The following is a 26,828-nucleotide window of genomic DNA, read 5'->3' as shown; positions in this document are numbered from 1 at the left end:
TGTGATATAACAAAAAACATTATGTGATATATAATTATACAAGTATTACAAAATTAACAGTATCAAAGCGTCTAGTACAACAATATACATAACTGTCTGTGTCTATAGGCCTACTGTGTTTAGTACATGGGTCACATGATGCTCACGTCTCATAAAGAGTCTAGCGCTTATTACTTAGAATGAATCGAAGTTGCAGTTTGTCTTTCTTTCTGCAGGAAGCATACAGGTCTTGCATCACCTTGATTGCACGTTCAGCTATCTGATTACTTCGTGGTATGTCGATGACGGATGGCTCTTTCTTCCAGTGATTTTTGAATGACTGCAATGCCTTTTTGTAAGGCTTCAATACATCAGATAAATTCTTGAAGTCATTGTCATTTTACTTTTGACTACTAAACCAATGTTCTGCCCACTCATATGAAATGAACCTGCAAACCTTCTCCAAATTCTTTCTCGCTTCAGGCATAAGAATGAACGCCAGAATGGCGAGAATGGCTCTTGAGTTCCATCTGGCATTGCTCATATTAGGAATGTTCTGAAAGTGAATCAGAGGGAAGTTTCTTTGTTCTTCATAGAACCTAAACACTCTTGTTAAATGGTACAAAAACTTCATATCGTCTCTCCACCCTGATTTATCAAGAATTTCTACAGTTCCATTCACAAACTTATCCTTCAGTTCATCATACTTATTCAACAGTTCAGACACAAATGGGTATTCAATGTTTGGAGATTTGGTATCACCCCCAAGTTCTTCGTCCATCACCAGACGGAGAATCCTGTCTAGTACGTGATGCTGACAACCGATAAATTGTGGTATTGTGACACCCTTTAATTTAAACATACGTTGCAACTTCACAACAACTCCATTTCTCTTCCCAGTATTGACGTTTGTTGTATCAGTAATGATCATCTTAATTGAATTCCACAAATTGTATTCATCAATAAGTTTGGCAATTTTTTCAGCAACAGTTTCAGCTTTGCCATCTTTTAAACGCAGTGCATCAAGTTTCACGTCAGTTCTTTCATTCTGAAGTACAACTACCTGATATTCCTTATCATCTATTCGTTTGCCGTCAAAGTGTAAGGACCACTGTTCCATTTTAAGTTGTTGTATCATTTTTTTTTTTAATTTACCTGCCTCTTTGAATATGGACTTGTAAATTGCTGATTGACTTGGAGTTGGAATATCAATACCTTGTTGTGATAATACATTGCATATTTTAGCAGCTTTCTTTGTGGAAACTCCACTTGATGTAACCATACTTACAGCAAATTTACTTTTGTAGTGCTTTCTAGTTTTTTTCTGAGTGTCCTCATCATCGTCTTTATCACCGTCGTCGTCTTCATCATCTTCACTCTTACTTTTGCAGTTTTCAGATTCAGTACCACTGTCTGTGGTAGACAGGACTTGTGATGTGGAAGGTATTGCTGTTCCAGACTGGACTTTCCTTCTCTTGGAAGGGTGAATGGTTTCTTTACTTGCCACTTGTCCTGTTGAGTACCCCACCTGTCCTTTACTTTCTTTTTGTAGGTGGTATAGACGTTTATCTTCCGAGGATAACCACTGGCCATTCACTTTCGTGATGTCAAATAATGCATTGAGAACATCATATTTTCCACGCTTGACACATTCATCATAGACCTTCAGCACCTTCATAAGCTTTGCTCTTATCACTTGATCAGACACACGTGGAAAATTCAGTTTATTGTCCCACAATTTTGTAATGTCCTTAGAAATTTGGTCTATTCGTTCTTTTCTTCCTTTAACATATGCTCCGAGAAACTGGTATCTTCCTACGATCTGCAATTGAAGTGGTATTCTGGATTTTTCATCGAGTGAATGTTCTTCTACAGCCACGCTTCCTCTTCTTCTGTGTGACTCTTGAAATCTCACCAAATTTTTAGTCCAAGTCTTCTTGTTCTTTGTTACTGTGGTATGACTTTTCTTGTGAGACATCATATAATATTGTTACGACTTTACGGATAGCTGAGCGTAAATATCCGTTTAATAAAGTCGTTTAATTAATAAAATACTTTAACTGTATAGTAATCCAATTATAGTTCGATAATCCAGTCAATGTTGATAACAGTTCGATAATCCAGTCCGTATCCTAACGATAATGCTACAACTACTTATACTTCGTACACTTACAGCGTCTTTAGTTTGCTACAGTAGTTCCTTATTAGCTCAGTTACACGCAGAGTACTTCATAGAACTATTCACATTATCAACACTGAGCTCTGACAGCAGCTCGCTTATATAATTATTTAGAGCTTCCAGAATGTTCTACTAAGTTCTATAATCTTCTACAGTCTGTTACAGTCGTCTATATCACCGTGGTAACACAATGACGTCATCACATAACAATTCCAAGTATTTGCCGGCACACGGCCGTTTCGTTGCCATGGTAACGTGTGGCGTTATATTTATAAATTCATAACAAAATAATGAAATAAATAGAATTAAGCTGAGAATTAAGCTTAAGATTAAAACATCGGTCAAAAATGAATGTATAAAAATGGTAAATCAAATTTTTATTTTGGGGGTGACCTTTTTTTGTTGCAGAAAGCTATTTGGGCCTTTTTTCATGATTTTAGGTAAAAGTTCATCGATTTATGATACAGGAAACATTTTATTTGAAAAAAAATTAAAAAGTCATATCCCTAATATATATATATATATATATATATATATATATATATATATATATATATATATATATATATATATATATATATATATATATATATATATATATATATATATATGTATATATATATATATATATATATATATATATATATATATATATATATATATATATGTATGTATATATATATATATATATATATGTATGTATATATATATATATATATATATATATATATATATATATATATATATATATATATAATGTATATATATATATATATATATATATATATATATATATATATATATATATGTATGTATATATATATATATATATATATATATATATATATATATATATATATATATATGTATATATATATATATATATATATATATATATATATGTATATATATATATATATGAAAAAATCTTTATATACTTAGCCAAGCATGAAATGTCAGTGATGAAATCATACTGAAAGAGTGATATGAGGGCGTCAGTAAATAGATCAAATATTGATTCGGGTTTAGGCAGTTACTTTTTAGATTTTTATGACTTTTATAACGTCAATATGAATTGAAATTAAAATAATGCTTGGACTTAAGTCAGCATTTTAAAACCTAAAGTAGGCATAATTAAAAAAAAGATAGTGATGACCTATTTACATACATTTATATATATATATATATATATATATATATATATATATATATATATATATATATATATATATATATATATATATATATTATATATATATATATATATATATATATATATTAGGGCCCTGCAAATTGATTCGATTCGCAAATCAAGTGTCGCTTCAATTTGAGATTCGAGTCAAAAATGATTTGAGTTTTTGAATCACTATTTATTTTGTGAGTGTAGTTGTTTTTTCAGATATCCAACGTTAAGATGCTATCAAAATGTTTTTATTTATCTCAGCCAGAATTAAGTAACTGTAATCCAAAGTAATTGTAATACTGCTTTCAAACAAACGCTGAAAATTTAATCCGTGCAAAAATTATTTTTTAAGAAGTTTTTTTTTTTGTTGAAAAAATATATATATATATATATATATATATATATATATATATATATATATATATATATATATATAGAGAGAGAGAGAGAGAGAGAGAGAGAGAGAGAGATTTAAAATATATGTACAAATTATTATATATTAGATTACAGGCTAATATTTAGTAAAAAAAGTAACTAGAAAATAAATATATTACTTTAGGCCAAATAAGGGCCGGAAATACACTTTGATTAGTATTATTTACTTGAAACGACCTTAAAGCTGCTGACCAATCCCATGAATGCTGCTTTGGGCGAAGTTCAGATGAAAATGTGAGCTGATCAAGTCTGACATTCAATATCTCTTTATTGTCTAAACAAAAATAAAGTTATAAACATAAAACCATATACTTAAAAATTTCAAAGCAAATGCTATTATCCTTAGTGTTCATCTCTTATGCATAAGCACTGTTGAATCTGTCAATTCAATCCAAGATATTGGCATAATTGTGTCTTTTAATAAGAATGTTTTCAATCACTGTTCTTTTATTGTAGGCAAAGCAAAAGCGCAAGGTTATTAACTCTTAAAGTTCTTTATCAGAAACAATTCTCAACTTTGGACAAGGCTACAAATTTTATTTTTAATTGATTCTAGAACTATGTGCACTTATCTGAAATCCTTATCTCTCAAAGAATATACTATAGATAGAATAGGTCTGCAAATATAACAAAAGAAGTATCTGAAAAAGATGTCGTATTTCTAACAATGCTTCAAGACTTATTATTTTCAAATTTCATTCTCTTAAATTCCATAGAACATAAGGTTGAACTTTAGTTCAACCTTATGATGATGATATTCGCTTCTACTCACTATTTAACAAGATTCTCAATTTATTCCACATAGCAACTACAATAATGTTGTACAGAAATTTTATTTCTGAGAAAAAGTAACTAAATATTTAAATTCTCTACCTAATCTTACAGTTTATTTATCTTCCTTTTCTGTGTTTAAATCAAATTTAAAAACATGCAATATTTAGAAATACTGTGTAATGTATTAATATGCCTTTTTTTGGTGTTACATAAATAATTTACATATTACCTGTACCACCTTAAATTAAAATAATAAAGCAAGGTTAATAAAAGTAAATATTCATACTAACTTATTCCACTTGAATCATTTTTCAGTATAATTGAACCACTACTAAGTGTAAAATCTATCTGAGCAAAAAACGAATCTCTTTTTAACAATGATTCTTCTTCGCTGTAAGTTTCTTGTAGCTCTTCAAGAAATAATTTTTCTTCTATATTGTAAAAAAAAAAATTGTTAAATTTAGAATTTATAGTGTTATTAATATATAATGCATAAATTAATATATTTGCATAAATTAATAATTTTGTGTGCTAAATAATAAAAGCTTCTAACCCTGTGTAATAGATGCAAGCTCAGGAGTATCAACTTTCTCTTGAGAACTAGTCCAATAAGGATTGAAACTCATTGCCCAAGTGCTCCAAGAAGAGGTTTCATTCTTATTTACAACTAATTTAGTTGAACTCTAGTTTTAAAGAATATTTTAACATTTAATATAATTCATATTAAAAATATAAAACAGAAGCAACATACAACTACAAAATATAAATAAAATTTTAATATAAATCACATTTAAAAACGTTTATATATTAGATTTTATATCAATTATAAGAACTAAAAATACAATTTTTTTAGCTTGAACAGTTTAAAAAAAAACCTTTTTAGCTTGGACATTTTTTTCAACTTTGGAGAATATATATTTTCGCAGTAATGTTAGTTCTTCAAGGGATATTCGCTTTTCAATAATTTCAAGCTCATCCTAAAGATAAAATTTTATACTTGTGAAAATATAAAAATTACTTTAATTTACTCAGCTCTTCGAGAGCTCTATAATGGTATACTACACTATGTATTATTAGTTTGATCCATACATCAGAACGCACTTTTTTTTGCGTATTGCGTATTGAGTATGCTACTCATATCATACTAAATACGCAACTCAACGTACGCAATTTCTTTGAGTATAATACTCAATATGCAACTCATAGTACGCATTTTTATTGAGTAGAATACTCAATACACAACTCATAATACGCATATTTTTTGAGTATTTTGCGTAAAAATAAGCAATTTTTTTGAGTGTAAAATATAAATTAGTTGTTAAAGTATATATTTTTTTATAAATAACAAAAAAAAATACTAAATTATAATTTAACTATTATAATTTGTTTTTCAAAATAAATTATTAAGGTTTGCGTGTCGAAAATCACGTCTTGAAGCCTCTAGGGAGTAAGTAGCATTGCTTTTAATGACTTTATGAGCTTCAAATAACAATTTACAATTTGCTGTTTTACAAGTTGATAAACTTTGAGTTGCTTTGTTTTCGCCAAACGAAAATTAGGTTCAGACTCTAATGTAAAGAGTTTGAGAAAAAAAAAAAGAAAAAAGTATAAATATAGAAGATAAAGAAAATCAGTCTGTAAATAAACAAATAAATTCTGATAGAAGTAATCGTGCCTTAGTCGTATTGTCGATTGAAAATAGTCAACCATCGTGCAGCGAAAGCATAAGCAATGCTTTATTAACAAATATAAGTATTAAATGATATGTTAAAGAGATTAATGAAATTAAACATAACTTGAAAAACAATAAATTTCCGCGTAAAATTTTTAAATTTGGTGACACTGAAAAAACTTACAGTTCGGCTTTAAACTTTTTTCATTGCCGAACCGAAATCGATTTTAAGCCCGGAAAGAAAGAAAAATTACATTTTACCTGCATTTATTGCTATAAGGTATTACATGAACCACTAGGTAAAAGTGGTAATTTTTTTAGCATTTTAATTCCACACCATGTAACGGCAAAGACGATTTTATGGCTTGGAAAAAGGCTTATGTTGATATAAGTCTTGATAATGATGATGACTCGTTGTTAGATGACAATATTATGGATCTAACTAAATATGTAATGTCATCCAATATGGCAATAAAAGAGCTAGGTAACATTCATCTAAAAAGACTTTTAGAGCGTCATAAAATTCATTTACCATGCAAGAAGTCTTTTTTTCTATAGTATAATTCCTATGGTAGTTGAAAAGATAAAAAAAACAATCATTAACTGCCTTAGAAAAGCCAAAACTATTACATTAATAGGTGATATCTGGGATAGCCGCCAGCTGGCTGATTTTTTTGCCTTATGTTGCCAGGTTACCTTTGCTGATTTCAGTAAAAAGCTAATAGTTCTTGGTCTTTAACGAATGAGTGGCCCACATAATGCTGAAAATATGATATTGGTTTCAGAAGAAATATTAAATCAATATGATTTCGATAAATCTAAAGTTGACGGTTATGTGAGTGATGGTGGTAAAGCTTTTCTTAGAGCTTTTCCACAAATGCTAAATTATGAATTTGAAAACAGCAATTGGATTGAAGAAGACTTTTGGGAAGAATTGTTTGAGAATGACAACAGTGATGAGAATGATCAGGAACTGAAAGATTCACCTAAAAACAAAATTGAACCTGAAACTAACGAATTGCTTACTGAAGAAATAAATCCAACCCAAAATGATATTAAATTCAGCAAACTATCTAATGAGATTGATGCTGAGATTCATGCTACTGGAATTGATGATGCTGATAATTATGAATTTGGGGATCATAGTATAGTAGATCAATTAGAGTTTGAACTCGGCAGCAGAAAAGTATGTCGTTTTGCATGCACAAACCACAAATTTAATATTTCTATACATAATACTGTGATGCAAACGATTGAAAACTATTTTGTCATTGCTTTGTTCATTTGCTAAAAAAACTCATCAGACAATTCAAATTGGCCGAATCTTTCAACAACAAAAAAATAGATTAAGAAACAAAAATTTAACTTGTTGGTCATAAAGCTTTTTAATGTTACTTTGTTTTTACAAAGTATATAAAAAACATTGTTTTGAAACTATTAAATGTCCAGTTACTCAAGCAGAGATTGAATTCTATTTATCATTGATGCTCCCAGCATATAGATATAAGCTTTTGAATCAAAGAAATCGCGTACATATTGATGACTTGGTACCAAGTTTACATTTATTAATCATGCAATATAAGGAAATGGCTAAAAAAGATGATAAAAAGAAAAAATTTTGCAAATTGCTGATAACTAATGTAAAAAAACAATTTGAGCATGAGCTTAGCATCAGACACCTAGCTGACAAAGAAAGGAATAACTTTGTAAACATTTTAGGAAACCATAGTTTCACCAACAAAACTCATTATGATGCATTTTGGTTTGAGAAAAGAAAAGAATTGCCATAACTTTATAATTTGTGTCTCATGTTTTAATATACCGACATCCTCCGCTTATGTTGAACGTTTTTTTAGCATATGTGGTGTAGTTAATCGAAAAAGAGCCGGCAACATGACCGATGAAACACTAATAAATCGTGCCTTTTTAAGAAGTAACTTAACCATACTTAATGAAATGGCTGAGTGAAAATAATTCTTCAGTTGTTTGAAAATTTTCTTCATTACTTTTGTTTTTGTTTATGAATTGAAAATACATTTTAGAAAAATATAATTTTTTTTTTCTCTTTCATTTCGTGTTTCTGTTTGTTCATTATATAAAAAACAATATTACTTTTAGAACAAAATTATATTTTACACTCGAAAAAAAACACGCAAATTACTCAAAAAAAATGCGTATTATAAGTTATGTATTGAGTATTCTACTCAAGATTAATGCGTACTATGAGTTGCGTATTGAGTATTATACTCAAAGAAATTGCGTACGTTGAGTTGCGTATTGAGTATGATATGAGTAATATACTCAATACGCAATACGCAAAAAAAAGTGTGTTCTGATGTATGGTTTGATCTATGTGTCTTTCTGTCTAATTTGATCTATGTGTATTGCTGATCTATGTGTCTTGCTGGGTGAAATAAATTTTGTAGTAAAAAACAAGTCCAATTATATATTTAAACTGAAAAGTTGAATAAAATGACATAGTATAGCTTACCTCTGAGGTCTTGTTATATTTTGTTATCTTTGTTATATCTTGTTATATTTTATGTGTTTTATCTAGTATTTCATATTTTTGTATTTTTTCAAAGTGAATGAAATTTATAGTTTTAAAAGTTAAAGTGACTACAATACAGCAAAAAGACAAGTGACAACAACATTTAACATAAGTTGTTAAAAGCTTAAGTTACAGCTACATTTAGTGATTGCAATCCCAGGATCATGGCATTTTTTATAACCTCGAAATGCCAGAATTCTCTGTAAAATCAAACAAAATGAATAATGATAATAAACAAAATATATAAAAATAACAACAAATTATGGTGGCAATAAAAAATATTTTTTAATATAAAATTACAGAAAGCAATTGTATGTTTTCAGCGATACTGTAGAAAAGTTTGATTTTGAGAGCATATACACAATTTAAAAGTGTATTACTTTATCTTCTTTTATAGGTTATTTACATATATACTATTCAAAAATGTGTTCAAGCTAAATTTTTCAAAAGCCATTAAGTTATAATTCAATAATATAAGAGAAAAAATATTAGTACTAAATTTCTGAGTACAGAAACTACAGATAACAAATTTTTTTTAATATATATATTTTTTTTTTTTTAATACATTTTAGTTCAAATTTAAACAAAGAACTAACAAAGAGGTATTTTCATTAATTTATTGTGTTAATTTAAAATCGTTAATGTACTCTAAATTTCATTATGAAACATTATAATGTAACATTAGATTATGCAAATAAAAATAGCTCAAGTCTGATCAAGTTAAATACTATAAATTGAATGATTAAAGTTGATTTATAAATTTTGTTCATGGATTCAAATAAATTAGGAGTAAAGATCATTTTTAGAATGCAGAGAAATATTATTTCATGAAAGATCCTTCTAAAATAAATTGCAAAATTTAGATGCTGTCAAATTTTACTTCATTACATAATTTTTATTTGCATCAGATGTAATATCTAAATCTCTTATATTTATATTATTAAACTTTATTTATACTAATAACTATCAATAGTCTTTGATTATATTACGTTTAATTTTACCAAGATATAAAGTGGTATAAATTACAACTTATTTGATTTTAATAATTTTTTTAAATTTATGTAAATTTTGCATTCATTTTCAGACTAAAGTTGGTAATAATATTTTCATTACAATGGTTAAACAAATATCACCTTTTCTTTTGATGTTAAAGGATTATTCATCAAGTTCTGTGCATAGAGTTTGGAGTAAGCATTTATATCTTTAACTCTATTTGTTATAAAAACTTTTGTTCTCCTTTTATATTTTTCTTTAATTGGAACCAGAGATGAATTAATAGCATAACACCACCAAGCTGATCCACTATTTGAAAAAAAAGACATTTTATTAAATATCGTCTTAATATCTCTACCTCTGATGTATTCATACATACATGCATTCATACATATATACATTAACTAAAAATTATTTAACTTTTTACAGAAAAATGTATACCCATAGCAACTCTATATGTGTTAGCCCTTATATAAAAGTAATTTGAACAAAAAAGTCAAATTTTAATATTTCAAAAATTCAAATTTTGATTTAAAAAATCAATTTTGGGTAAAAAACCTTCTATACCTAGGTATTTCCAGATATTGGCACTAGTTTTATCTGGTTAATCTGAGTGACACTTTTTTTAACATTAAATTTTAATGTTTAGTTGAAAAAAGGATCAATATTAGGCATCTTAACTTATCAAAAAAACACCGAAATCAATCAAAAAATAAACATCTGAAGTAACAAAAGTTCCTTTAAGAATTTTGTTTAAAAATTATTAGAAGGACTTGTTCTTTGTGTGCTAAACTGTTTTAAATCTACCATCTTAAAAACTTGACTTTTTACTCATCATATAACTAAAAAAGTATTTAACATTCTATTATGTTATGATTAGTGTACTTGTAGTCTGTATAGTAAACTTAAAAACATAAGTTTGTAATAGAAAAAGAAATTAATAAGGAATTATCTTAACGAAGTGGTATTCTATTTTACCTCCAGATATTAGATATTTGTTCTAATATTGGATGTTTCTGATATTATGTTTAATTTTTAAAATTAGTGATTCATTTGTATTTATAGTGTATACAAAAAAACAAAAACAAAAAAAAAAGAGTATAAGTTAGTAAAGATGACTGTAGTGGCACCCTCTGGATATCTTGTTGAGAAAGCGTTACGCAGATTGCATTTTACATATGAAATGGCATTGGTTCAGCAGTTTTATGTTAAGCAAAAATATTTTTATATTTTGGAACATTTAAATTATCTTTTATACCATTTACGTGATGCTTATTCAGAAAATATTAGATCGTAAAAAAAGCATTTAAACGCAACTGTGAATTTTTTAAAAAAACAGATTACTTTATAAGTTTTTATTTTTGTAATTAAAAGACTCAAAATTAAATATGACTTTTGAAATTTTAATTTAATTTTGAAAGAAAGTAATATAGTAAAATATAGAATGTAAAGTTTAGTTTCAAAGTAATGTAAAATAGTTTTGCAATATGTATTAAAGAAATTTTTTTAATATTATCTGCTAATTCCTTATTTACAACCTAAGTCTCTCCATCATAGATTATATTCAAAAGCAAATAAAAATTTTCCTTTCTTATAAAAAGGGAAAAGGATTTTCGTTTAAGAGAATTCTTTTCATAAATTTTTTTTTCATTTAAATTGTGATAAACAAAAGATTATGTTAATTATAAGATTGTTTTTAAAAATAAATTCATCAGCAATTTTAATTAGTTTAAATGATTTTAAACAGTTTAAAATTTAATTAAAACGCGGTACTTTAAAATATGCAAGTGACGTAATTTAACTTTTAACAATATAAATATCAATGCTGTGTTAAAGTTACATTAATTAGCATTATACATTTTGTTACGCAATAAAAATAATATATAAAAAAAATATATATATATATATCAACCCTCAGAATTAAGAAAAATACGGTTGGCAATAATTTGCCCACCTCAATCTTTTAGAGGTCGGCATCAGGTTGGCAAAAAAAATTTGATACAAAGGTCTTACCATAAAATATAAAAAAGTTTTTTATTCAGCAATTTTTTTCTGACCTCAAACACTTTAAGGTCAGCAGTTAGGTCGGTATTGCCAAATTCCAACCCTAATCCCAAGGGGTGATATATATATATATCATATATATATATATATATATATATATATATATATATATATATATATATATATATATATATATATAGATATATATAGATAGATAGATATATATAGATATATAAAGATATATATCTTATATATATATATATATGTATATATATCTTATATATATGTATATATATCTTATATATATATATATATAAATATATATCTTATATATATATATATATATATATATATATAAATATATATCTTATATATATATATATATATATATAAATATATATCTTATATATATATATATATATATATATCTTTTCATTCATTATTCTTCCTTTTCTTCTTCTTTTTTTTTAATACGGTTTTTTTTTCTAAAAAAACCGTATTAATTTAGAGAAGCAAAAAAAGTGAGCAAATGCTCACATAAATATGCTATAGTAGATAATTTTGTTTAATTGTGGTTACAATGTGGAAACAAGCTGAGCGCTGTAGATGAGAGTGCTGAGAAATGTGGTGGGGATTGAACTTGGAACTTCTTGCTTACAAAGCAAGTACTCTACCAATAAACCACAACTGCTTAAATAACACACAACAGTGACAAAAAAATAATTAAAATGTTTTAAAAAATTTAGCAATATTTAAATACAAATTAAAATATAAAGCTCTTACTTTTCTCTAATTTGACACTTTGGTCTTTCTGCTGCTCTGCCGTAAGCACGAAAATATCTACTTATTTCTTCAATAACATCAAAGCATAGACGATATTGCTTCTCTAAAAGAGTAAAAACAAGATCCTCCAACATAAACTTAATATTAAAGCGGGGACCATCTTTTGATGACAAATGAACTTTTGATGAGTTTCGCTTAATTCTAGCCTCAGCAGACACAGGAGACAATATGTAGTTTGGACACTATGAAAAAAATTATTAAAATTTAATTGTAATTAACTGAATCAATAATATATAATTATAACCACTTATGATCATATATGGATTTATGGCTCTGTGTCAAAATGAAACGTAAGTTTTAACATTTATTAATTATCATTTGAGCCTAATTATGAAATATGTAGAAAAAATTCTACAAATAACCCAATGTAGGTTTAAAGAAAGGCTTGTAGTTAGTTTGTAAATAAGATGAACTCTGCTATAATTATTAATATGAAAAAACAACATTTTGAATTTAAAGTTTTAAATAGAAATCAAATATAAAATCAAATACAAAATCAAATACAAAATCAAATACAAATCAAATACAAAAAATAAAAAGTTGTTTTAAATAATATCAAAACTACAGCAGAATAAATTTTGATAAAATAAAATAAATAGAAACTATTTAGGCTACTGTCATGTAGAAGGCCTCCTTGGCAAAGTTTTTAGGGGTAAGCAAAAAATCAGCAAACTCAATATCCCTGTTGATGTTTTTGGTGTGTCAAAACATCAACAGGGATATTGATGTTTTGGCACACCAAAACATAAACAGTATATCAACCCCTTTGTTTAACTGTTTCAATCTATCTTTTACTATTGCTTAGTGTGTCAAGTACTACCTATGTTTGAGTCAGGTTTTATTTAATAAAATTATGAGTATAGTGAAAAAACTACATAAATATCTTCTACTTCTACTTTAGATTCACATCATTAATGCACTTTTATTGCGAAAACAAACATCTTTTTTATCATTGCAAGAAATCAATGTAAAAAGGTATTGACAACCAATACAGTTTTGTATCCTTTTATTCTAATCCTGACATAACCGTTAACCATAATAACTAAAAAGCTCTAGCATTTATTCAATATAGTCTGGCATTTTGATCATTTCCATGAGTTCTCTCTTCATAAGGTGTAATTTCTAGCCACAGTAACTAAGTCACTTTGGATTTTCATTACTCAGAATTATTTTCAGTATCTTTTGGAGAACCAAAAGGCTTCATCCCTTGTCCTGTATTTTTTTAAGATGACTCTGTTTGCTGATGACACTACTATATATTCCAGTTTTGACTAAAAGTCATTACTTTTCAATTGCTTTTAACAGGCAGTTCTTAGAACATGCACTGCTGATATTCCTAAACTGATGAACAGAAACATAGTTACTAATAAGTTCTCTACTTTACATTATCTTGTATTATTTTTCACCAAATTATTGCAAATTTTGCATCTGCTAAGGTTACCTCTCTTTACCGTGGTTGCCATTTTCATACTTCTGATTCCATTCTCCAACACTCTAACAATATTATATCTCTTATTCATCAAAATTTTTTAAAACTTATATTTATTAAGTTGCATTTTTCTCAATACTTTAAAATCCTCTCATGTTTTCATGCTTTCCTGACTCATGAAATTTACAGTCTTTTCTTGCTCTTTAACACACATAGATTTCTGTTAACTACCAAACTAAATAGTGGTCAGTCACAGCCTTTATGGTAGTGATTATGGTAACTCTCAGTCCTTATGGCAGTAAGTTTGTTTAAAAATATATATATATATTTATCATTTTATCATTTGATTCTGTTGAGTTAAATGGAAAATTAGGTTTATGCAAATTTGAAAACAAAGTCATACAATATCAAAACAATTATTTCTACATGAATTTAAGAAAAAAAATTCTGTTTCTTTAAGCAAAAAAACATTTGAGATGAAATTTTTAGGGATTCAACCTATTTCATACACTATTATACTTTAATAAAATAGAGTTTTATAACAAAATAAAAAAACCAAAAAATATAAAAATCTGACATCAAAACCTTGTCAAAAACAAATAAAACACAAAAAAACATTAAAACCATCCTTTTTAGCATATTATTTACCAACCATCACAGAGGTAAACATAACAATTTTATACAAATACATGTATTACCTTAGTTACATCAGAGTGACTGTCATTAAAATAGATAGCAAGATCAGTAAGCGCAACTAGCTTGTACTTTATAACAGAACTTGCCTCACTTTGCAATTTCATCTAAACAACAGCATATATTAAAATATATAACATTTTTGGATGGATAATATTATTTTTTTTTGAATATATAATATCAACTTGTTTCTCTGTGAAGCAGCCTTGTTTTTCAATGTTCATTTTTCAAAATTAAAAAAAAAAAGGTTAAAAAAATTATAATAAGAACTACGAAAAATGAAAAATTAAATAATGTGAGTTTTTATTTAATTTTTCAATTTTTTTTTTTTTTTTCTCCTCAACTATAGTGGTCTCAAGTGGCCAATATAGTCAAGGATGTGATATTTCAAAAAAATAAACTATGAAATATTTAGATTATTCATAAATTTATAGATCTATATTTAATTTGTAAAGATAAAATTGATTAGTAAGCTAGAGTTGTTGTAACAATAAATATTAATTTATATATAAATATAATTTATACATAAATAAATTGAGGATGTGCTGAGTGTTAAAAACATATAGACTTTGTGAATGTATTATTTTTTTCAAGAATTTAAAACCAAGATTCAAGGACTCATTTTTTTATATTTTTGAACATATGTGAATAAGAAATAAGAAATTTTTTAGTTTTATTTATAATTCAATATCTAAAGTTTTTTTCTAAAAATGATGTTTATGTTTATTTTTATATTCTAACTTTACATTTTGACATTACCCCTTCTAAGAACAGTTTAGATCAACATGCCATTCCATAAAACTTTTATTTAAAAATTAAATTTATTAATTGTTCTGTGGGTTGTTTCATAAGGCAAAAACCATTGTTATTGGTCCTGGAGCAAAGTTTCAGTCAGACCTGCCAACTTTACAAGATATTTTAAATTAGTAGACATCTACAAATTAAAAGGCGTAATAGTAGAGAGCAGTAATAACACAGATGCAAATAAAAGAATTTAAATTAGGACGACTCCATAAGTACAGAATTTTTAAAAGCAGCTAAAGATGCAGGTTTTATCAAAGGAAGTATTACTAATACAACCGTAGCCATAACAATGAACATATAACCTAAACAAACGATGAATATTTAATAAAACCAAAAATAGGAAATAAAAGACTAAACAATGAAAACAGAAGACCATTGTTCTGTTATTTATGAATTTGGTGACCCCTTATTGCTTGCAAAACATATTTCTAATTAACTAATCTAATGGATAACAAAATATGGACTGGAAAAAAATTTTGGTAGCAATTGGAGAAAATTTCATCAATGTTATCAAAGGTATACATTTACCTTTTTTTCATTAAAGGCATACATTTATTACTTTTTTATAAAGTATACTAGTAAATTTCCTAAAAAATTAAAAAGTAAAGTAAATTTCCTAAAAAAAAGACAATGTGGATAGCCACATCTGACCATTGTACCAAATTGGTACAATGGTCAAATATGACTATCCATATGACAATAATTTTTTGGGAAATTTCTCTTTACCTTTTTCTCTTTACTAATACCTAGATTATTGATGGTTTAATAAGATATTATCTAGATATACCTAGATTATACATTGTTCAATATTCAAAAAGATACTTTGTTGTCTGTCATTTAATGCCTCCTATGTCTCAAATATACATATGTGACATTTTTATCTTTTATTTACATGCTCATCTTTTGGTAAAGTATCACAAATACCTTAATAATACATTAATAGTTTGATTTTTTTATAAATAAGATGTTGAAGTTTTTATTTTGTCTCAAAATGACAATATTAAAAATACAGTTATGGCCAAAAAGATCTGACCATTAGGTAAATTGCCTACCCACAAGAAAAGAACATTATTTGCATTTATTTGGAGTCATGCCTTGAAAATTTTTGCCTAATCGTAAGTTGTCCTATCATGCATAAAAAATTAGACACATTGTTTTTTAAAATTGAACATAATATCAAGACTGTGCTAGCTTTCTTGTGGTAAGGTGACAATTTATACCAAGCAACAAGTTTTATTATAAACAACTAAATTAAAAAAAAAAAAAGGAAGAAATCTTTTCGTAAAGTTTCTATGGATTAATATATAAACATGCATTTTTATAGTGATTTTTCAGCAATATTTTTTATCTAATCTATTCAGCAATCACTTACCCATTCATTATTTGTTGATTGAGCAGTAAGACTACTTATTGTGAGACCAAACATAAATTTCTCATTATTAATACAGTCTCTGTATTGAATATGCACATCTGTAATTTCAAGCTGCAAATTCTCAACAATTTTTGTTGATATGGATGAGTAAAGAGATGGAAACCAAGATGATGACCACCAACTTTCTGTATTATGACTCTTTAAATTTTCCTATTTAAAAAAAAAAAAAAAGTATATATATATATATATATATATATATATATATTTAAACATGTGTGTTTGCGTGTTTGTGTGTTTTGTGTGTGATTTGTCTTTGTTTGTTTCTGCCAACTTTAACAAAGTAGATGGAAATTACAGCCATAATGGTTAGATACTAAATTTATTTAACTTAAAGTTTCATGCAAGATAGTGATTGTGTGATATTTATGATAAAACAATGATAAATTTATTAAAAAAAAAAACCTTTAGTTGAGCATCAAGTTGATCCAGTTTTTTTCTCTTCAATATTTCATCTTCAATAAATGATACATTGTTATTTACCTTGAAAAAATTTAAAAAAAGTTGTTTTTTTTTCTTTAAATTAAATATTTCATCAAGAGCATATAAAAAACCATGTTAACTATTTATATACTATGCATATGTGTGTGACATCCTAGCCAAATGCCATTTCCTATGAAAATTTAAAACAAATGAAATAACATAAACCTCTCCATTTAGTTTAACAACTAACAAAAGTTGTTCAATCTTTATGATCCATGGCTGTGTGTTAGGATTAGAATAAGGAATCACAAGTTTTAATTTTCCGATTTTTCCTAGATTAAAAAGTAAATGCTACTTATATTAAAAATCTATGGTAATATTTAAATACTTATTATAAATGGTAATATTATATTTTTTAACTTTTTGTACAACATTAATCTATATAAAACTATTTTAAGTGATATATATATATATATATATATATATATATATATATATATATATATATATATATATATATATATATATATATATATATATATATATATATGTATATATTTATTATGTATATATATATATATATATATATATATATATATATATATATATATATATATATATATATATATATATATATATATCAGTCTTCTGCATTTAGCCAGCCCTTTTGCAATTATTATTTTCGCGCTTACCTACACGCCCGCAAAATTTTGGCAAGCGCATAAAAAAGCGCTTGCCAAAAAAACAAAAGTGTTTTTTTTTAAATTGCAACATAATAGTTTTTTGTTCATTTGTTCAACTTTTATGAAAAATGTTTTTTTTACTAGTTTTTCTTTTAAATTATTTCATCTAGTATTTATTCAAAGCATTCTTTTTGCTATTTTTGTTTTAATTTAAATAGCAGAAAAAAATGAATTTTTTAAAATGCGCAGGCTAACTTAAAAAAGACCATCTGGCCAGCATTTTTTCTTGCGCTGGCATTTAATTTCAAACAGAGAAGACTGATATATATATATATATACATATATATATATATATATATATATATATATATATATATATATATATATATATATATATATATATATATATATTTATATATATCTATATATATATATATATATATATATATATATATATATATATAATATATATATATATATATATATATATATATATATATATATATATATATATATATATATATATATATATATATATATATATATATATATATATATATAATATATATATATATATATATATATATTAGGGCTTGCATGCCATTAAAATTTTTAATCGCAATTAATCGCATGATTTTATATATATATATATATATATATATATATATATATATATATATATATATATATATATATATATATATATATATATATATATATATATATATATATATATATATATATATATATATATATATATATATATATATATACAGAGCCAGCTCGTGGGCGTTTCTTAGTGTGTGCAAAAAAAATTGCCGCCTTAATTCTTAACTAACCTTTTAAAAATATCAGAGAACAACATCGGCTTAAATGAATGAAATTTTTATCTTCATAGTGTTGATCGGGATAAAGTTGCCCTATCAACACTATGATGTTTTAGTTGTTTATAAACAGCAGTTTATAAACTATTATTTTAGTTTATAAACTATTATTAACAGCAGTTTATAAACTATTAAATTATTCTTTTTAAAACATTATCCCATCAATCAATTTCGTTCAAAAGTTGCTTTTCCGTTAAACAATCAACAGTTTTTGAACTTTGAAGTCTTCTTTTCAACTCGATCCAATTGCCAAAGTTTTCAGTATGATCAACACTAACTTCATGCCTCGTTAAATTTTGTGATAAATGCTTCCATTCAGCAGATCCTGTTCTCGAAAGGGAAGTATCTATAGTATTAAATAGTTTACAACAGAAACAGAATATTTTTTTTACTTTTTCTGAATAAATTAGCCATGATCTAGGATGACTTTCACCATTCTAAATTTTTCGGCAAAAAAAGCTTGAGCTGAAGGAACAATTATCATAATTTCTTGGGTAACTGTTTAATTGACGGTTTACAGGGCCCTTCATAACTATTTCTTGAATATGATGGTTTGTAAGAGTCTGAGGCCAATCAGAAATTTCTTCCCATGTACAAAAAGGAAGCACGCCAGTTAAATTCACTCGATTCTCGATCGAGAATCGAGTTTTGCTCGATTCTCTGGTTTGGTTCGATTCTTCACCTTCCATCTTGATTTCTTGTACATCTCGTTTGAATTGATTTTATATGGCAAAGTTTTTATCTCAGAATTATTGTAGGGCCTATAGAATGTTTCTGAACTTAAAAAAGTATCTAGTTTAGTTTGGTTTTTATTAGGGTTAGGACTATTGTAATTGTAATGAAAACAATAACAGTAACAAAAATTGTTATTGTATTAACTTAATTTAGAAACAATAACAATACTTGTGATTTACAACTATTGTAATTCTGTAATACAATAACAATAAATATTGTATTGCAATTCATCTTTATAAAACAATAACAATATTTGAAAAAAAAATGTATTGTAATGACCCCCTACAATAACAAATATTGTATTGTAATTCGTCTTTGTAAAACAATAACAATATATTGTTATTGTAATAAAAGATTAACATTTTTATTTAAGAATTATTATGTTTAACTGTTTGTGTTACTAAAGTTAATTTTCATATATATTTTAAGTTCCTTTGCAGCATTAAAATCAAGAGGAAAAAATAAAAAGGCTGAATAAAATAATTTACGAATGTTATTTTTCATAATAGTAAGGTTATCATCAGACAGGCAATATTATGCGGCCATTTAGAGCTTAGAAATTCATAATAAGATAGGTGATGGGAAATCTAAATATGTAAAAAATCAAGTTTGCAATGTATTGCAAATCCGTAAATAAAAAATAGCAAAAATAACAGTAAGTTCATCAGAGATGAATATAAATATGTTAAAATACGTTAGCTTCTCTACTTTAATGTAAAGTAATACACTACAATAGTTATTGTAATTGTTTTCATCAAAACAATACAATACAATAGTTAATGTAATTTTATTTCATTAAAACAATACATTACAATAGTTCTCGAATTTTATTGTATTGTTAGAAAAAAAACAGTACAATACTTATTGTAATTGTTTTTCATCACAGCAATAATACCAAAATAAATTTTTTTTATTGTTTCTATAATATTACAATACAATATTATTGTATTGCAATGTGCAATTGTATTTAATTTTTACAATTACAATTACAGACTAGTTACAATTACAATTACAACACTAGTTTTTAACACGTTTTTCCTGTTTCTTTAGCCGTTTCAGATGATACTGAAAACCGGACAACTTTTTTCTTTTATCCATTTTCTAGAAATTTAATAACAATAAAAATTATTTAAAGTTTCTCCCCTCTAAATAATATTTCTAATTAAAAACTCGTTAGACAATATTTAATACTTTCCTAACTATTGTTAAACATACTAATAAAAAAATAAAAATCACAAACATCTTATAATGACTGATCAACTACAATAATAAAGTTATTATGATAACAACGTTGAAAACCCGTCAATTCAAAGAAACAAATTCTATTGGTACTAAAATATGCTGAATAAGCAAAATAGAATCCTGGAACTTTCTTTAGAGACTTTAGATTTTTATAAGTAAATTGTACACAAAAATTAAATATTTAAATATCGATGTAATTTTTTAGATATATATATATATATATGGTAATAATTTTTATCAAAACAAAGTATTTTTTGGCAAATTTTCATTTAACGTTGATCTTAAAATTTGCCGCCTGAGTGCATTGCACACTTGGCACACGCCACCAGCCGGCCCTGTATATATATATATATATATATATATATATATATATATATATATATATATATATATATATATATATATATATATATATATATATATATATAAATTTCATTCATTTAAGCCGATGTTGTTCTCTGATATTTTTAAAAGGTTAGTTAAGAATTAAGGCGGCAATTTTTTTTGCACACACTAAGAAACACCCACGAGCTGGCTCTGTATATATATATATATATATATATATATATATATATATATATATATATATATATATATATATATATATATATATATATATATATATATATATATATATATATATATATATATATACATATATATATATATATATATATATATAAATCATGCATGTATATATGTATATATATATATATATATATATATATATATATATATATATATATACATATATATATATATATGTATATATATATATGTATATATATATGTATATATATATATATATATATATATGTATATATATATACATGTATATATATATAAATATATATATATATATATATATATATATATATATATATATATATATATATATATATATATATATATTAGGGCTTGCATGCCATTAAAATTTTTAATCCCACGTTAAATTTTTTGATTATAATTAATCGTGTGATTAATCGAATACTATAATTTAAATTAATACTAAAAAAAAGCAGGAAAAATTTTTTAAATCATTTGATCTATTTACATGCAAATGATAAAACATCATGAAAAAGTTCTAATTATAGTTTCTACTGTTTCTAATATAACCAATAAAAATAAAATATTTGAAAATTTTGAAATAAAAAATTTCTTAAAGCCAGTCTTTTAAACATAATAACATGTTCAGTGAATCTGGCAGCAATGATGATTTGTGCTTATCTGCAATGAATCCAGCGGTTGAAAACAGTCTTTCGCATGGAACTGTGGTCGCTGGAACTGCCAAATATTTCTTAGCAATTGTTGCTAATCGAGGATATGAACCTTGATGTAGCTTCCACCACTAAAGAGGATCTGAATCCATTTTGGCGCAGGGTTCTTTTCAAATCGACTCACTTCATTTTCATTTGGGGAATCAACTTCATCCAGATCTGGTAGATTGAAAGCCATTTTAAGCTTTTTTGCTGATGCCTGTTGCAAAATAATTATTTAAATATTACCATTAATAAAGCATATAAACATTAACTATTTTATTGACTCTAACTATTTTAATTAATATTATAGTACTCACAGAATTTTATCTATAAAAAAAGATTATTTTAACAAATTCAATTTTGAATCCATTATTATTAATTAGAATGATTCAATAAAAAAAAAATATCAAATTTATTACTAGAAAATGCTCACCTCTTTTGGTTCTTGTTCTATTGATACTGGTCTGAGCTCTGGAACAGATTCAAGAAGCTTAGATAATTTCTGCCAGACATTTAATATTTTATTTGAAGCTATAAACAATAAATCTTTAAATCTTGAATCTAATGCTGATGAGATTTGCATCCAACTATCATTCAAAAAACCATTAAATCTGCGCTCCATTTCATTTACAAATTTTTCTTTAAAAACTTGAATACAGCCTTTACAATGTTTCTACCCTTATCAGTACCAATAGAAAATATTTTTTCAAATAATCCCCATTCATTGGCAATATTTCTGATGTGGGTTGAACATTGTCACTGGTGTGTCGGTCCAATGTTTTATGAACACCTAAGGCAAATGAGTTCAACATCCAGTTGTTATCTATTAAATGGCATGTTAAATCAAGGTAACTGACATTACCAATTGAAGACCAATGATCACAGGAAATTGCTATACTAGTAGCCATGTTTACGAGTTCCATGTTTTTTTTCTTCTAATCTTCATAGAGTGTTTGCATATTTTTTTTAATTGCGTTTTGACAGGGAAGATTGTAGCTGTAGTCTGAGGTTGCTGTTCGAATGACATCCATCAAACCTGGATCTATAACAATGTTGAGTGGTTGACAGCTACTGGCAACCTAGCAAAAAATGGCTTCCATAATTTCCTTAGATTTATCTGCAGAAATTTGTTTATTTACGCCATTTTGTGGTTTAATACTGTCGCCAATTGTAAGTTGTTTTGATGAACTCGCAATCTTGCTTTGATTTTTACTAGTAGTTGCGAAGAACACGTGTTTACTGTTCAAATGATACTGAAGCGTGGTTAGACTTTAGTGATATGCAAATTCTTTGAAACAATATTTACAGATAACAAATCTTTTTGACTTGTCTTTAAAAATAAAGGCTCTGTTGAGGATAGATTGATTGCCATTTGAACCCATAATTTAAATTATTAATAAATAAATTTCGTTAGGATAAGATATTAAAACTTTGGAAATTTAATAAATTAATTGAGAAAATAACAACGCGATCAAAACAATTTCGAAAACAAAAAGTATAAGGCTAGAGAGAACAATTTGAGACAAATAAAACAAAATAGTGTCATCACATGAGTAAACATTGATTAGAAATAAGAAAGTGGTATAGAAATTTCATTATTGCTCAAAAATTATTTTTTATTGCTAATCAAAACTAGCATCACTAAAAAAATGTATGAGTTAGAAAATTTGATCTGCGTTAATTTTTTTAACTTGCGTTAAATTATTAGCACTTTAACGCGTTAAGTTTGCAAGCCCTAATATATATATATATATATATATATATATATATATATATATATATATATATATATATATATATATATATATATATATATATATATATATATATATATATATACAAGTACCGAAAAAAGTTTAGAACCACTTAACAATTTTGCGTAATTACATTATTTTTTCAATGTATGAAACTAATATTGAACTTTGATGATAAATTATATATATATATATATATATATATATATATATATATATATATATATATATATATATATATATATATATATATATATATATATATATATATATGACATGCTTTAATAAAAACCTAAAGAAATTTACACCGCATTCAATTCCATACACTTTAAGCGATCAATAAACCAACACACACAAATGTATTGAATTCAAATGAAAGTAAATACATTTTAAACATTTAAACTTTTTAATAAATACATTTAAACAAAGCAATGTAAATATTTATATCAATATTTACATGGATATCCTTTGTCTTTAATCACCAGATGAAGTCTTCTAGGCATACTTTCAACCAACTTTAAACACTGATCTTTATTAGCTTCTAAACACCAAACTCGTCTGAAATCATCCTTCAAGAATTCTGTAGATGTACATTTGGTTCTATCAAGATTATCTTTGATGTATTTCCACAAATTTTCAATCGGATTAAGATCCAGACTATTTCCAGGCCAAGGAAGAACTTCAATTTTGTTTTCTACAAACCAAGCCTTTGATATTTTAGAGGTGTGACAAGTGGCATTATCTTGCTGAAATATTGAATAGTGAAGCTTTTTCAAAGAACATTTTGCGTTTTGTGACAAGATGTCAACATATCGGGCACTGTTCATTTTTTCGTTCTTTTGAATGAACTCTATACTTCCTGCACCCTTATATCCAAAGCAAACCCAAACCACGACACCTGGAGAATGTTTGATTGTCTTGATGGTGTATCTTGGATCATATTTTGAGGAATTAGGATAACGTCGGACATATTGTTGTTGGCAATCTTGTTGCAAAAAGGTTGACTCTTCTGAAAACATGACTTTCATCCAATCTTTGACTGTCCAATGAATATGTTCCTTGCAAAAGCTAATTCTATTCTTTCACATCGTTGTTGTTAACAACGGTTTTTTAATTGGTTTCGTTGCTGGCATTTTAAATTTATTTTGTAACCGACTTTGAATGGTTCTTTTACTAACTTGATCACATGTTGGAGTCAACCTTTCCTTATTCTCTCTTGCGCTTATAAAGGGTGTTTTTTTTAGAGGTATAGAACTTTAAATTGCAATAAAACAACGATGGATTATTCGATTGACAAGAATTTTTTTTTATTAGAAAGATAATCTTGTGGCATTACATTTTAAATATAATTTCTGGCATATGACCGCCACGGCTGGCTCGGATGTAGTCCAATCTGGACGTCCAATTTTCGATGACTTTTTCCAACATTTGTGGCCGTGTATCGGCAATAACACGGCAAATGTTGTCTTCCAAATGGTCAAGCGTTTGTGGCTTATCCGCATAGACCAATGACTTTACATAGCCCCACAGAAAGTAGTCTAGCGGTGTTAAATAACAAGATCTCGGAGGCCAATTCACAGGTCCAAAACGTGAAATTAGGCGGTCACCAAACATGTCTTTCAATAAATCAATTGTGGCACGAGCTGTGTGACATGTTGCGCCGTCTTGTTGAAACCACCGCTCCTGGACATCATGGTTGTTCAATTCAGGAATGAAAAAGTTTGTAATCATGGCTCTATACCTATCACCATTGACTGTAACGTTCTGGCCATCATCATTTTTGAAGAAGTACGGACCAATGATTCCACCAGCCCATAAAGCGCACCAAACAGTCATTTTTTCTGGATGTAATGGTGTTTTGACATACACTTAAGGATTATCTTCACTCCAAATGCGGCAGTTTTGTTTGTTGACGTAACCATTCAACCAGAAGTGCGCTTCATCGCTAAAGAAAATTCACTTATGAAAATCGGGAACAACGGCAATCTCGTTTTGGGCCCATTCGACAAATCTACGCCTTGCTTGATGATCGTTTGGCTTCAATTCTTGCACGAATTGGATTTTGTAAGCACGCATACCAAGATCCTTCCGCAAAATCTTCCATACAGTGGATGGACACAGATCCAATTCCTGTGCTCGATGGCAGATAGACTCATTCGGGTCTTCCGCAATGCTACGCTCTACAGTAGCAATAGCTTCTTATGTACGCACCGTACAGCGTCTCTGGAGATGCGAGTTATCAATAAGAGTAAACGTGGTGCAAAAACGTTCCATGGTTAATCGAATTAACTGCTCTGATGGACGATTTTGTCGAGGACAAAATGGACATAGAGCGCGATACATATTCCGCACAAAACCATTAATTTCGAAATAAAATTGAACTATTTGCAAGTGTTGTTCAGGCGTGAGTCTATTCATGATGAATTACCAAACTAAACTGAGAATAAATCACTTGTCACCTGTTAAATCGGTCGCCAACTTAAAGTTCTATACCTCTAAAAAAAACACCCTTTAAAAAGGGACTTTAACACCTCTCGTTGTGTTCTTAAGTCTGTTCTCGAGGAAAAAACCTTCGGCTGACCGCTTCAAGATCTTGAAGTAAATTCCTCTGTTTCTTTATAAAGTCTAATAATCTTGGTCACAGAGCTATGGGAAACTCCAATAACTGTCGCTATTTGCCTATGCGATTTGGAGGTATGGTTATATAAAGCAATAATTTGGAAACATACTTCAATTAGTATTTCTTTACTTTTACCCATTGGAAAATACTAGAATATTGAAATAAAATTGTAATGCGATATAATAAAATGACAAACCTGCTTACAGTATATAGATTTATTAGTTTATGTGATGATATTATTAAATATCCTTTGACATAGA

At 26.6% G+C, this 26,828-nt stretch overlaps 1 protein-coding gene across 5 annotated transcripts in view; it reads right to left on the bottom strand.

Annotated features, from left to right (window-relative positions):
- Positions 1–26,828, bottom strand: part of LOC100208931 (intermembrane lipid transfer protein VPS13D) — a 241,165-nt gene that overhangs the window by 113,951 nt on the left and 100,386 nt on the right. For 4 of the 5 annotated variants that reach the window (XM_065788385.1, XM_065788387.1, XM_065788386.1 and 1 more), the window contains 10 exons: positions 17,617–17,723; positions 17,374–17,451; positions 16,912–17,121; positions 14,741–14,842; positions 12,554–12,795; positions 9,907–10,075; positions 5,426–5,527; positions 5,104–5,233; positions 4,841–4,981; positions 3,896–4,050 (listed from right to left, as the gene is read on the bottom strand). In XM_065788385.1, the coding sequence (XP_065644457.1) occupies positions 3,896–4,050; positions 4,841–4,981; positions 5,104–5,233; positions 5,426–5,527; positions 9,907–10,075; positions 12,554–12,795; positions 14,741–14,842; positions 16,912–17,121; positions 17,374–17,451; positions 17,617–17,723 (1,436 nt within the window). The remainder of the gene's footprint in view (positions 1–3,895; positions 4,051–4,840; positions 4,982–5,103; positions 5,234–5,425; positions 5,528–9,906; positions 10,076–12,553; positions 12,796–14,740; positions 14,843–16,911; positions 17,122–17,373; positions 17,452–17,616; positions 17,724–26,828) is intronic. The other variant, XM_065788389.1, reaches the window with a different exon arrangement.

Source organism: Hydra vulgaris, chromosome 01 (genome assembly GCF_038396675.1).
Source record: "Hydra vulgaris chromosome 01, alternate assembly HydraT2T_AEP".
Classification (NCBI taxonomy): domain Eukaryota; kingdom Metazoa; phylum Cnidaria; class Hydrozoa; order Anthoathecata; family Hydridae; genus Hydra; species Hydra vulgaris.
The sequence above is the reverse complement of the archived record's forward strand: the minus strand, read 5'-3'. Positions and strand labels throughout refer to the sequence as shown.